Source organism: Agelaius tricolor, unplaced genomic scaffold (genome assembly GCF_023055355.1).
Source record: "Agelaius tricolor isolate 1412-34295 unplaced genomic scaffold, bAgeTri1.0.p SCAF_53, whole genome shotgun sequence".
Taxonomy (NCBI): Eukaryota; Metazoa; Chordata; class Aves; order Passeriformes; family Icteridae; genus Agelaius; species Agelaius tricolor.
The window spans coordinates 2,245,290-2,259,411 of record NW_027269313.1 but is presented as its reverse complement, the minus strand read 5'-3'; the positions used below and the strand labels follow the sequence as shown (position 1 = coordinate 2,259,411).

At 41.7% G+C, this 14,122-nt stretch overlaps 1 protein-coding gene across 3 annotated transcripts in view; it reads left to right on the top strand.

Moving 5' to 3' along the window:
* Positions 1-14,122, top strand: part of PLPPR1 (phospholipid phosphatase related 1) — a 119,154-nt gene that overhangs the window by 80,644 nt on the left and 24,388 nt on the right. For all 3 annotated transcript variants that reach the window (XM_071455699.1, XM_071455698.1, XM_071455700.1), the window contains one exon: positions 7,779-7,967. In XM_071455699.1, the coding sequence (XP_071311800.1) occupies positions 7,779-7,967 (189 nt within the window). The remainder of the gene's footprint in view (positions 1-7,778; positions 7,968-14,122) is intronic.

The following is a 14,122-nucleotide window of genomic DNA, read 5'->3' as shown; positions in this document are numbered from 1 at the left end:
GAGTTTTTAACCAGATGTCAGTACTTTTAGAGGTCATGCTACTCTAACAAAACAACTTCTGCTGAAATAAGTGCCTTAGGAAGACATGAACTCCTTTTATTTGGGTCTGAGCATGTTTTCTTTAGCCATACCTAATCCATACTTAATTGCTAAAATGGTGAAATAAGACAGTAAGTTCATGAAATGGACTTGTAAAAAGCTCTGCAGAGACTGCTTTGATTTCTACACAGCTCCAGTTTCAAAAGCCTGTGTGCCTTAATAAACCTCTCTGCCTCCACTGCCCAGCTTGTGCCTGCACACTGAATGGACTTCACAACTCCTATAACAAAGCCACATCCTGTGCTGGGCTGCTGCAGACAAGGTTGCTGTGTGCCACAGTTGCATAAAAAACCTGATGTCAGAATCAGTTATGTAAGGTGAGAGAGAGAAAACACCTTGAGGAGTGGCAGTGTAGAAAGAGCATTGGATTTCATATTTAATCTGACAGTGTAAAATAAATGGTTATTCAGCATAATGAAATCATTCACTTGTATTTGTTTTACCGCTACGTGGAATTCTAATAGAGGTTCATTTTTTTTCTGTCTCTTCCATTAAGCAAAATAATGTTGCAATGAACAGTCCTGTGTCTATTTTTTTGTCCCTGTTGTTTTGCAGTATTTTCATAAAAAGTAGGGGATTTGCTGCATTCAGTTTCTTGGCAATAATAAAAGATTGTGCAGTCAGCCTGATCCTTATAATCCATTACAAACATTAATTTGCTGCCGTTGCAGTCTTCAGGAGCCTTTGCTGTCCAATACACTTCTCTTTCCACAGACCTGGGTGTGCTGCACAAGTGTGAAGGTGAAACCTTTAAAGTTGAATCAGTTGTGATAAAATGGCACACAACAGATGCTTCACAAACTGCTGTAGACGGAGGCTTTTGTTGATCCCTGAAGGGCTCATCCTGCTAATTCCCATTAACAGATAATGGGGAACAAGCAGCTGCCACCCTCACACCTCAGTGTGAAGTTTCAGCTGCTGCCACATCTGGATCAGATGGGCTTCTAGTTAGTGGCAGTCTTCATCTTTGTTCTTTGTAAATACAAGTTTGTCTGAAAGCATGTTCAACATTTCCTTACTACTTGACCACTCCACTGTGTGAAAATATAGGTCCTTCTTAGAACATTGTACTAGGTCTGTCAGAATAGATTATTTCAGGAGCCCTGAGAAGAATTACCAGGGGGAATACTGTAAAAAGGCTTGGCAAAATAACTGTTTCAATTCAAATTATCCAAATCTACTATTTTCTGGCAGTCTGCAATTCTTCTGCCAGAAGGAAGTTTGATTATTTAAGAAAACAAAATACACCTGAAATATTTTTTTTCTTTATGTCAGTTACAAGCACTATGAGCTGAAGGTTGGTTTACTAGGTAGAGATCAACTGGCCACAAATAAATACAGCCAACACATGTAAAAAGTATTGATCCAACATGAGTTTCTGAGCCCTCATCCTTATAGGATACTTCAGGAAACAGACATGGTACTTCTTAAATAGAGTCTTGATCTGCTTTTAGATGGGCAGAAATGGGCCTTTGAATTTAATAATAAATGGGATTTGTTCCAGTTTGCTGTGCTTCTAATGTCCCTCTGCTGCAGCTGCAAGACTGGAGCTCCCATCTCCAAGGTAGAATGACAGGGAGAAGACACCTGGACCCGTCCCTGGGGAAAACAGCCTGGGATTCATAGTTCAATATTTCTGATATTATCCAGTAGAGAGCACAGGCACACCTTAATAATTCCTTTCAGCAGTAACTTGGGAATTATTTCAGGACACACAGATGCCATGGCTGTTGGATGTTCCATTGCGTCTGTTCCAAGAGTCATGCTCTCATCACCTCACTGAGAAAAAGCACACCAGATTGTTTCAGGTTTTGCATAACAGTGGGTCACTAGGGTTCAGGCAAAGGGGGAGGCAGAAATATGATCAAAATGGGTGGAACTGTGAGCCACAGCATGTGTGTCAAAGGTTGAAAATGCTTGTGCAGGTTTGTGGTGCTCATGAAACTGTGGCAGTTTCATTTAAAGAAGTGAAAACCACTGAAATTTGCTGGAAATAAACTCAGCAAAGGGATCAATAGATATCTCGGTGACTATCCACTAAGGAGCACCAAGTGCAAAATACTGGTTTGACTTCTTTCAGGAGAAACTAAAAAGTCATAATTTATGTTGCCATTTGTGTGCAAGAACAGTTTTTCAGTTTTCAGTCGTGCACATTAAAGGTGCTGTAAGATATATTGTGAGTAGACTGTGGGAAGGCTGATAAGCTAAAAGAATTTACCTATTTATGTATAAATAGCAGCAATACTAGGGGGGTTTCAAGTTTACTCATATGGACTTGCAATATCACTTAAATAGTGACAAAACACACAGCAAAAGGAGATTTTTGCAGTGGCTGTGTGCCTGTCTTACAGGACAGGTTGTATAGCTAAAGGGTACACCAGATATTTTTCCAGCATCATCCTTTTCTCCATAAGTTTCTTGCTCCTCTGTTAAAAATTCTGGGGAGTCTTCAGTCTAGGCTGATCAAAATTCTGTTTCCCACAGTGTCTTCCCTCTTCCAATACTGATCTCTGTCTTTTACAGCTTTATGCCCCTTTCCCAAGTGGAGTTGCCCTCTTGCTTGCTTACTTGCAGAACAGAGACTTTTCTGTGAGTAACAGTATTTTTTAAAAAATCTCCCATTTGTGGAGGATACAGGGAAGTGCTTTGCAATGAATTATGAGAGTGCATACAATGTGGGACTTCAGTCCCACTACCTGGAGGAGCAATAATTTTATTTGGATGTTAGTGCTCTCTGAGTTTTGCTATCAGAGACTCTATTAGAGTGCAGAGGAGGATTTCTGGATATACACCAGTACCCTAGAGTTAGTGTAACTAACTGTACTGCTTACTGTGAAGATCCTCTTTCTTTATACTTGGGACACAATCTGTCATTAATACATGATTAACTCTACACAAAAATATTACCCATTACCCAAAGAGGATTGCAAGACTTGCTTCCTATTTCTTAAACATTGAAGAAAGTGGTTTTTTGAATGCAGAGAATGCCCACAGGTGAAAGTAGAGCAAGGGTGTGCAGTGACAGGGAGGTCTGTGAGGGCAGAACCAGGGTGGACTCTTGGAGCAGGGCAGAATTTAATGGTGTGTCAAGGGATGGATGTTACATGCTACATAATTAATCCATTTAAATGACTGAGGGAAAAACACACCCCAGTTGCTTAAGTCCAGCTTGTCAAGATTGATTTAAATTCAGCAGGAATTTTTAAATGGGACTGAGTCAGACACACAATTTTTCTTAACACTACCATGAATGAGCTTCTACAGAATCAGGACCTAAACATATGTATCATTGAGCCTTTTTATGTGGAGATTATTGACTAATCCAAAAAAATTTGGTCCAGAAGAAAGATAAATCTTGGCTCTGCCACAGGCTCTGCTGTGACCTGAGGGCAGTCATTTTATCTCCTCAGCTTTTGTCCCCTCTCTGTAAAATGATGATAAGAGCATTTTCTTAACTTACAATGGAGCAGTGATGATAAATATTAAGGATTATGGCATGGTTAAACACTGTGCTAATGGAGGCCATTAAGTACCTTAGACTTATTAGCAGCCTTGTGTTCATTGGCTGCCTTTCTGAAGTTATTGAGCATTTTTAATTTTTCCCCAAGTAAACTCAAGGAAATTAGTTAATAAGAATTAATAAATAAACCCTGCAAAATGTTAGAGTTAAAATGCATTGTGTTTTCTGAATTACATAATGGGATGTTTTGTATCTTCAGTTAAAATCAGCCTACCTATTCTTCTCTGCTTTCTTCAATGTCTGGAAACCTGAAAACAGGGAGAAAAGGCTACAAAATTCAGGCCCACTTATTTGGACCCCATAGTGCTCATAATCCAGGATGTCTACAAGGCATCACTGCATCTATTCTTTATCCCAGCACCCAGGGAAAGTTCACTGCCTTTCAGGGAGCCCTCCTGTCTCTGACATCTCTGCTTCTAGCCAGTCTGACCCCTTCTTGCATTTGTCGTCTCACTCATGTTAAACACATATTAAATAGTTACATCTGGAGAGGAAAAAGGGAAGGGAGAACTAAAAGAAGTTTCTGGTTGCATTTTGCTGAGAAGCTGCTTGAAGTGGTGAATACTCAAGATGAGGCAGGAGAAGTTGCCACACAGAAGTGGTCAGGTCTTCACTGACTGTACCAGCAGCAAAAATTTTGCTCCTGACTGTGCTTTCTGTGTTTCACATCATCCCTTGGGGTATGGTAAGGTCTGTTTAGCTGGAGGTCAAATTTCTGCTGCCTGCTGTTGCTGTTTCAGTGAGATGGTGGATGTCACCTACAGGATACAATCTGTCCACAATTCAAATCTCTTTTCACAAATTATATGTTTTTCGGGTTTTTTTTTTCTTTGTCAGAAGAACAAAACACAGAAACACAGGGAATATGAACAGAATTGGGTTCATTATTGAGGTGTTTTGAGGTCAGGCTGGAAGGTCCCTGCCCATGGCAGGTAGATTGGAATGAGCTTTAAGGTCCCTTCCCACCCAAAGCATTCTGTGATCCTGTGATTTGTGATATTCTAGGTCAATATCAATGTTGAGTCAGTCAGTCAAGAGCTGTATTTTACATGGAAGAGGGGGTTTTGTGCAGCACTGAGTCAGCATTTGACAATGGAAAGGTCAAGGTTAGTTGTGGAACTGCTGCCTAGAGACTGCATTTGGGATAATGACATTTTCCTCCCGTATCAGAGCACCTTATTTTTTGAAAAGCATTCTCTTTTCCATATGACACCCAGAGAAGGTTAAAAGTTCAGTAACCTGCTTTCTCTGTTTTCCAGTAAGAGGAGAAAAAACAGCTGTCTGTTGTGTCATTTATTATTTATCATTTACCTGTGTTAGCCAGCTGGGGCTGGCAGCCTGAAGTATTTCTGGGAGTATGTTTGGGACAGAAAGGGTGGGTCAGATTGCTTTTGACAGCCCAGGTCACATGAGGTGCTGGAACTGAGTTTAAAGACCTCTATATCCAAGCATCCTGTAATCTCCAACATGTTTATCTGGGCATGTCAGGTAGAGTAGTGATAGTGTCATTGCCTTTCTCTGTGTTAGTTAACAAAGCTGAGTTGCCCAGGTTGATCAGAAAATCTATAGCTGCTCAAGGAGTTAAATTCAAATGTAAATTAACTCCTGTGTCCTTAGTTGTGGGACTGTGTTTGTACTCGTGGATGTTGCTGTGAAGATCTCTGGGGAATACACAGATATCAGCATCTTGCTTTATGTTTTTTAAAAGAATTTATGTGGGAATCTATAAAATTAGAGGGTTTTGGGAAAGCTGCAAAAGGCAGGCTTCAGATACAGCAGAATTGGGAGTAGAGCTAAAGCAGCTGTTATGAAATAGGTCAGCAGAAAAATTATTTAAACTGTAGAAAAAGCAAGGGCAAATAGAACAATAGCCTATGCATTAAGGCTTGTCTGAATAGCTCTCTAAGCTGCAGAGAGTTTATCTAGCAAGATATTAGGAAGGTACGTGTAATCTAGCACACAAAGGCACATGTGCTTATGGTGATTGGATAGAACTACTGTCAGTATGCTTTTGCTTTGTGTGATTGGTCAAGAAGCTTATAAAGTAAGTTGTAACATTAAGTTTTCTGTCCTGCTGCCTGGATTGTGAGCTGTTAGCATCTTCCCATTGTAATAATCATGTAAGGAGACTGATGCTGAAAAATAAACAGCTGGAGACACTTTCCATAGCATCCCCATCTCATTCATAGTCTGTAAATAAACCCCCTTGCCAGTGTCAATTTATTCTGGGCAGGTATGTGGTCTTGAAAATAATACATCTACAAAATGAGATGGTTAATTTGAAAGGTAAAAAAGGGGGAATGAAATGTCACAACTATGGCTTCACTGTGACATTCTTTTAAGTCTGTCTTACAAGTGACAGGGGGATTGTGAAGACTCCATCCTTGGAGATGTTCAGAAACCATCTGGGCATGGTCCTGGGCAACCAACTGAGGTGTCCCTGCTTGAGCAGAGGAGGGTGGACTGACCCCCAAAGGTCCCTCCCCACCTCAACCACTTAGGTCTGCTACTTGCATCAATTACTAATCTGATTTCATTATTTTTTCTTATTTTAGTCCAGCTCTTACTCAAATACACAATAGCTTTAATGGCTGGCTGTGTGTGCAGAGATGTGCCAAAGGAGTGCATGAATAGCTTCAAGTGTATCTTTGAGATAGAATTGCCAAAATTAATTTTCAGAGGTCTTACAATAATCTTGCAGCAATACAGTTTTGATGCAGAGATCCTGGAGGCAAAATACTAAAACCAGGACCTGGTTATTCCACTTTTTTCTATGGTGTGGCTAGATAACTTGTATAGTTAAAATGACAAAAATAGTTGAATAGTGACAACTTCTGTATAGTGGCACTAGTCTTCCTAAAGAGGATTTTGAATCAGATCCTGTAGTCACAATTTAAAATCATAGGATTTGAGTTGGAAGGAACTTCTAGAGGCCAGCTAGTCCACCTCCTGTGCAATGAGCAGGAGCACCTTCCATTAGACCAGTTGCTTGAAGCCCAGTCCAACCTGACCTTGAACACTTCCAGAGATGGGTTATTCACACCCCTCTGGGTAATTTGTGCCCTTTTTTTACTACATTCATTGTAAAATCCATCATCCTTATGTCTAATCTGAATCGACCCTCTTTTAATTTTAATACCATTACCCCTAAAAAAAAAAAAGTTATAAATCAATATTAGTGTTTTTGGCTTGGGTGAAGACTGTGATGTGAGATTTTCTTTGCAGTGTGGCAGAGGGAGAACAAGAATTTGTAAATCTGTTTATTATCATGAGGTGAGTTTTGGGACACCTTTGGTGAGGTTGTGGTGACGTGTTGCTGAAGCAGTGTGGGAAGCTGAATCTGTGGATATATACAAAAAAGTGGATTGCTGAGCTTCCAACCAACCCATTTAGGAGCCATGAAGTATGGAAAGAGAGACCAGAAAGGCTTTTTGCAGTTCATATCTGTCAAATAAATGCAGCTTCAGACTCAAGCCAGCTTTTTCAAAAGTGGCTATCGTAGAATAGGTAAATCAGGCAGTGCACTGAAGTCCCCACAGGTTGCTTGTGGAGATTTCTGAGTAGACTTCTAAAGCTTTGCTCATAAAGAAGCAGCTCCAGGGAAAAGTGAGTGGCAGGAGAGAAGTCTTCCTCTGGATGCATCTTCATTTGGGACACACAGAGGGCTCGTCTGAATTAGCACAACACGCACGTTCTCCAGCACGGGCTTGCAGCTGCAGCGGGGAAGTGTTTTGGCTTTAGCTTCCTCTAGGCTTTGTAACAATCCTTTCCCACTCCCCTGCCACCGAGCACAGGTTTTTTAGCTGCCGCTGCTGCTGCTGTCTCCTGCCACGCTGCCATCGATCCCTCCTGCGCTGACACTCACATGCCCTTTGAGCTGTCACAGCTCCCGTCCCCCTGCGCGCCGCGGCGCGGACACGCTCCCATCTGAGACGTTCATTGGCGTCGTTTGCCAAAAGGTTTATGTAACAGATGTTGCAAAGCAGAGGCACAGAAACACACACACACACGTACACACAGGCTCACACACCATTATGGCAGGGGTTGTCAGAGTGACGGTGAAGGGAGGATGGTCCACAGGACTGGAGTAGCTCGCAGGCACAGCTGCATCTGTTCAAAAAGCAACTAACGTCTCTCTGTGACTATGCTTTATTTTCAGCTCGTCATCATGGCTGGGACTGTTCTGCTCGCCTACTACTTCGAGTACACTGACACTTTTCAGGTGCATATCCAAGGTTTCTTCTGTCAGGATGGCAATTTGATGAAACCGTACCCCGGCACGGAGGACGAGAGCTTCATTTCGCCACTTGTGCTGTACTGTGTGCTGGCTTCAACCCCGACAGCGATTGTGAGTATGAGGAATTATCTGAAATCCCCATAAATAATAACAATAGTGCTGTGATATCTTTGTCCCCTCGCCTCTCTGTTTGGCTGTAATTGATTCACACTTAGCAGGAACTCTGTTTTGCCTCAGCCTAATATGATCTTCATCAGTTATCTCCAGGAGTAATTATTCTGAGGTAATCACAATGCAAGGCTGAGGGATAGAGCTTGTTAAGCCTTTTACAATAGCTTGCTTACTTCACTGATTAGTTGTGAATTTCCTGGGCTCCAGAGAGGCTCGAATGCAAAGGTTATGTATTACTGGAAATAAGAAAACAGGATAAAGCTGAAGTAAAATCCAGGTCAGATGTGCAGTATATCCAGGATTATTTCCTGCTATATTAAAAGGACTGTTGAATGGCCTTAAAAGCCTTAGATGAGGAGAAGGATGCTAAATAGAAAGAAAAATATGAATGCTGTTTTCTTTTTTTAATAGTTTCTTTGTTTCCAACAGTCACTAAACTTTTCTTTACCTGATTTTATTCACTATTCAGCCAGTAAACTGCAATTTTTAATATTTTATGCAGATGAAAATATTCAACTAGCAGAGTGCATACAATGCCAAACAATTTATTGCACTCACTGGTTAGCAAAACTTCAACCCTTTTCCATTTTCCACACGGAAAGTTGCATATTTCATCAACAGCCCAAGCTTTGCTGAATTTGTAATTACATTGATAAATTCCTGTCAGATTCTGTTTATGGACTTTTTTTTTCATTTCTTTCGCTTTCTTTCTTCTCTGTTAGTATTTATTTCTTATATTAATTTTGCTTTTATCCCTTTCAAAAGTTGATTGAAGCTGTACATTACATATTTACTTTTAAATAGTGAGGGCTTCACCATAGTCTGTTTTAAGTTTTGTTCTGCTGTAATTTTAGTGCACCAAATCATGTTCTTGTCACAGAATGTGGTAAGAAGTGTGAAAGGGATTTGCAGAAGAGGCTATAGGTTTTGGTACAGGACACTTTCTAAAGACAAACAGGTGTTTTAAAGTAGATTACATCATAATTTTATGAAAAACATCTGCAGTAATAGAGTTATTTTATGTATTGGATGTTGTTGCATGCCAAGGCTTTCATTTTACTTTTTGCTGCAATGATAGATTATTTGAAAATAAAAAAAACCAAAACCAAAACAAAACAAAAAAACTGAACCCCCCACATTTTTGACCTCCCCCATCAACAGAGTGCCAATTTTCAGGGATGTAGCTTTCACAAGTGCTTTTTGTAAAGGTAGGTGGTGGGTCACAGCCATGCCTTGATTGCAGAGCAATGACATTAATGAGTGGTTTGTCCCTTGATTACTGATAAAACGTTGAGTAATGAGTGTTGCTCTTTATTTGGATCTTCTATCTAAATCCTTGCTCTGCCAAAATTTTATGCTAACCTTTCAAGTTTTGCTGCACTGGATCAGCATTTTCTTTGCTTTTTAGTAATCCAAGAAGCTTTTCTTAATTGCTATCCTTTATGAAAAGCTGAGTCGGAGTCTTGACTTGGCAGTGCTGGGTTAATGGTCAGACTTCACGATCTTAAAAGCCCTTTTCCAACATGAGCAGGTCTGTGATTCTCTGAAGAGTGTTTTAAGCCCATGTTAAACACAAAGAATGAAAGGCTGTAATGAATGCCAGGTATGGTTGTTGGGTGCTGAAGAGACCTTCAGCTCAGTGCTGTGTGGAGCTGGACTCTGTGACCCGACCCATCCCATGCAAACTGTGCAGGAATGCTGGCCTGGGTCCAGTCATCACCCTGGGTGAATGGATCCAGGGCTGGTTTAACTGGGAAACTCTGCCTCTTGGGCTGTGCTGTACTCTTGCACTGGACACATTGCTCCACACAGAGGAGGCATGGTCAGGGTCAGCACAGGGCTCTTGGCACCATGCTCAGCACCAGTGATCTCTAGGTACAACCTCCCAGAGACAGCAGGTCAAATTTCCCTGGCAAAACATTTTTTTTTCCACTTTTAATGCAGTATTTATTAATGCATTGTTTAATCACATTATTTAATTAGTTGTATTGTTATATTGCATTATTAATACATAATTCAATTATTTCATGTTCTATTAATTAATATTGGGTTAATCTTCAACCAGGGTGTATGTCAGAGATTTTTCTGTCCTTCTGACTGGTGCTCATCATAAGATCTTTATAGGAGTAACTTAATTTTATTTCTCATTCCCACCTTTTCCTGAAAGACCTTCTTCTCTTTGCACAGTATTTTCACACTTTGCTTTGGTTTGTAGCTGATTCTGCAGACCAAATTCTGGCAATAGTCATCAATAAAAAGATAATAAATGAGACAGAAAGTGAGCTCAGATTCTCCCTAAACTCTGTATTGCACTTCCTTGCTGGTTAGTCCATTCTGAGTGTGAATATCCTCATCTGTCATCCTGTACCCAAATGGGTGCTGCCTCTCACTTAGCCTGCCCACAGCCTGGGAAGAGATGTTTGATCCACTCAAATGTCCCAAGGATTTCAGTGCAAGGAGCAAATGCAGCCATTTCTATTTAGACCGTGATGTTTTGTACTCTTAAAAAAAAAAAAAAACCAAAAACCTCCACACAAACAAAAGAACGCACACAGCTGTGCATGGTGGGAGGGAGCACTGTGTGCATTCACTGTCAGCTAAGTTGTAGCTTCACTCCCTACACTTTGCTCTCAGAAGGAATCACCAACATTGTGCAGCTTCACCACCAAGATATAACTTAAGTCAGAGGTAATGCCATTGCCTTTGCAATTACTTGTTTCTCTTCTGCACAGCACTCACTGCTTCACTTCCTAAAGGCAGAACGGCTGATTTGGCAAGTGGTTGGTTTGATGTGCCAGCAAATTTGATCTCTCTGTGTTGCTTTCACATTATTACTGTCTTGACACCTTGTGACATGAGAGGAGTGATTGCTGGTGGAAGCCAGCAGCAATAAGGTACTAGCTCATAATAAAATCTAAAAGGGCTTCTGGAGCTGTGGGAGGTACCCCAGGGATCTGTACAAGCTCCCTCATCTGAGACACAAGCAGCATTAAGTGCAGTCCTGTGTGCATGGGTCTGGGGAGGACTCAAAGTCATGATTTCAGCACAGCTTTGAGGTGTTACAGTGCTTGCAAGCCAAAAGGGAACATCTTTGTGAACTTAATGGAATATCTTTGCATCTCTGTCATTTGGCTATGACACTGGGCATGGAGAAAACGAACATATATGTTTTATTTCTAAGACCACTTTGCAGAAGTGCTGCTGTGGGTTGGTACCACTGTATCTGCATTTCCCTGCATTTTTAGTGGCAAAATAAATGTGACTGGCCTGGTTTTATGCAATTTTATCTATTTCTTTTGAAACATTTCTCTAAAAATATTCTGGGATGACTCCACCACATTCATCAGTGTCCCTGAAGACTAGCTTTCCCTGTTATGAGGTTACTGCAAAGCTGCCAATTCCCCAGCTGGCACTAAACAATCCTTCCAGAGTTCAGCACTGCTGCCTGCTCTGCTCCATCCAATGTGATTTATCTATCCACCCAAGAGAAGCAGAGAGGCTTAGGAACAGGGCCAGCTCGCTGAAATGAATACTGAACAGTGGCAGAAAGCTTCAAGGGCACTGTTCTCACTGTTCTTCGTTACCTTAAAGTGAATAGAAAGTGGCAGTACCATTTTCAGAGTTTAGTTTCTTTCCTTCTGTTTCCAGGTGGAAGTAGCAGCCTAGATGTAATCTGTTAACTGTCCAGTGCTATTAATTTGTGCATAGGAGTATTTGTTTTCAGATAAGGTTGAAATCAGTCAAACTGAACCAGTCTGATTATGAACTAGAAGCTGAATTACAGTGTTGATCTAAGGTAGGAGGAAATTGTTCCAACTTTTCTCTACAATCTGCACTTACCCCTCAAACTTCAGAAACATCCTTCCTCTCAATGGTCCTCCTATTCTTTCTTAATTCCTTGGCTTTGGCTTAGCACAGCCATGTTACTACAATGGTTTATTTCTGTAAGGGAAGCCAGGGAACCTCTGCCTGTCGTGGCTGATTCCCCTGTGGCTGCTCAGCTGCAGCTGCCAGGAAAACCAAGAACGTAAGATGCAGCTCAGAGCTCTGTTACAGCAGCTCCTTCCCGGCTTTTCCAGGCAGGAATCACCAGGCTCTGCTGGCTGTGGTGCTGTCAGAAGGCACAGCCTGCTGCCCACCACGCTTCCCCCTGTGCTGGCACAGCTGGCTGTGTCCTCTGCCTTCCTCTCCTGGAGTCTTGCCAGGGCTGGTGAGGTGGTGAATGAGGAGCTGGGGATACCAAGGAGGGAGGAAAAGGTGTGCCCTGTGTAAATGTTTGTATTCTGCTGTTTGCACACCATTCTGGAGGAATAAATATGCTTTCTTGATTTGGTGCAACACTTTCAGGCATTTCTGTTGACAGTGTCTCTGGGACCCTGTGGTGGTCCTAGCCACGTGCCAGTTTGTGAGGAACAATTCAGGGCTGTGGAAAATGTGTATTCTCTTCATTAGAACTTCAGTATAATAATTTTAGACAGTTTTACCACAGTGTATTAGGTTTTTGAGCACATCCCTAAGACAGTTTTGGTTTTTGAGCAGGCTAGACTATAAATTGTGGATTTCAACCCTTTTGACTTAAAATAAAGAAGAGAAACAAAAACAATAAAGCAATTTTCTTGTTCTGGAAAAGTACTTGCAACAGTTCTTTGCTATTGTTTTCATTCAACAACAACAACCACCCACTCCAAAACACAATGAGGTGAGTAATTGAATGCAGATTGAATCCATTGAGTTTGTATCCTTGGAAAATTAAAAGTGAGCTGGCATTGCAACATTCAGCTGAACACACTGTTGCATTACCTTGTATAGCTTTGCAAAATACAGTATTGATTCCTGGGGCCTGAGAACACCTGTCCAGGGTGTGATGGCAAAGACCAAGAGAGTGTCTGAGGGAGCTCTCAGCTGGTCTCTGTCCTCAGGAATATCGATGATAGTGATCTTATCAGGGAAAGCCTCTGCAGGCTTGGGTCAGGGCCCTGTCTGTGGATCAGAGCAGAAATCCTGTGTCCTGGGGAGGATGTTGAGGCAGACCTCAGCCACCCTTTGCTTTCTGAGGTGCCTTTTCTCAATACAAATGTTGCTAAGTGTTTGCCACCTGGGTTTGACCATAGAGTGTCTCAGCTTCACAGTGTCAATACCAGGTCCTGAGGGTAGCTGATAGGATGGCAGATCAATATTCCTCAGGGGCTAAGGCTAAATGTGAGGGAGATCTAAGGAATTAAGGTATTCACAGCAGTAAGTGAAAGTCAATATAAGCCATGTTCTTAGTGGGGACTGTGGAGAAGAGGAAAACAGACTGTTCAGATCACAAGAGGCAACCTTGCAAGGACACCAGCTTCAAAAATTGAAATGGATTAAAAACTAGGCAAACTTTAACAATGAGGATAGGCAAACATGGAAGTGGCTGTGAGATCTCCATCCTTGACATCATGAGCTCCAATGTAGAGCCTGAAGAAGATCCCTATCCTGACTGCAGCTGTTCTAATACAAACCTCAGAGATACCACAGTGCAACAGGGCAGAATTGCTCTTGGCCTAGCTGAAGCCAGTGCTGATGAAACACCCTCTGGAACATTTTGCAAAGGTGACCTTTTGGTGAAGAGTCCTGCTTCTCCCAGGGAGAGTGTGTGTGGAGTCATGCTGAAACTAGCTGATTGAGGCTGAGAGCTCCACAGCCCTCATCTGCTGCTATTCTCTCTTTCTGAGTGCTCTGTGTGCAGCTTGTCTCACAGCCAGTGCTTTCCTCATATCCTCTCCTCCCCCTGGCTGCTGTTTCAATGCTGGAGACTTGATTAATTTGGTTCTTTCTATTTGTGACATTAAAAACGCAGCCACATGCATCCTTGCACAGGATTTGGGAAATGTCATATGGCTTGCTGAAACCTGCCCAGAACTGAGAGCAGAGGTGTCCCAAGATCTAAGTTCAGTTTTGTTTGCTGCAGAGATTTTTGTGTGCTGCAGCATGTCCCTGGGTGGGGTTTCAGTGTAGAAAGTGATGTTAAAAAGGACTGACTGTGTCACAAGGGTGTTGTTAGAGTAAACAAGTTGAAGGATTTAAAACCTCACAGAAATCAGAATAATGTCAATTTAATACCT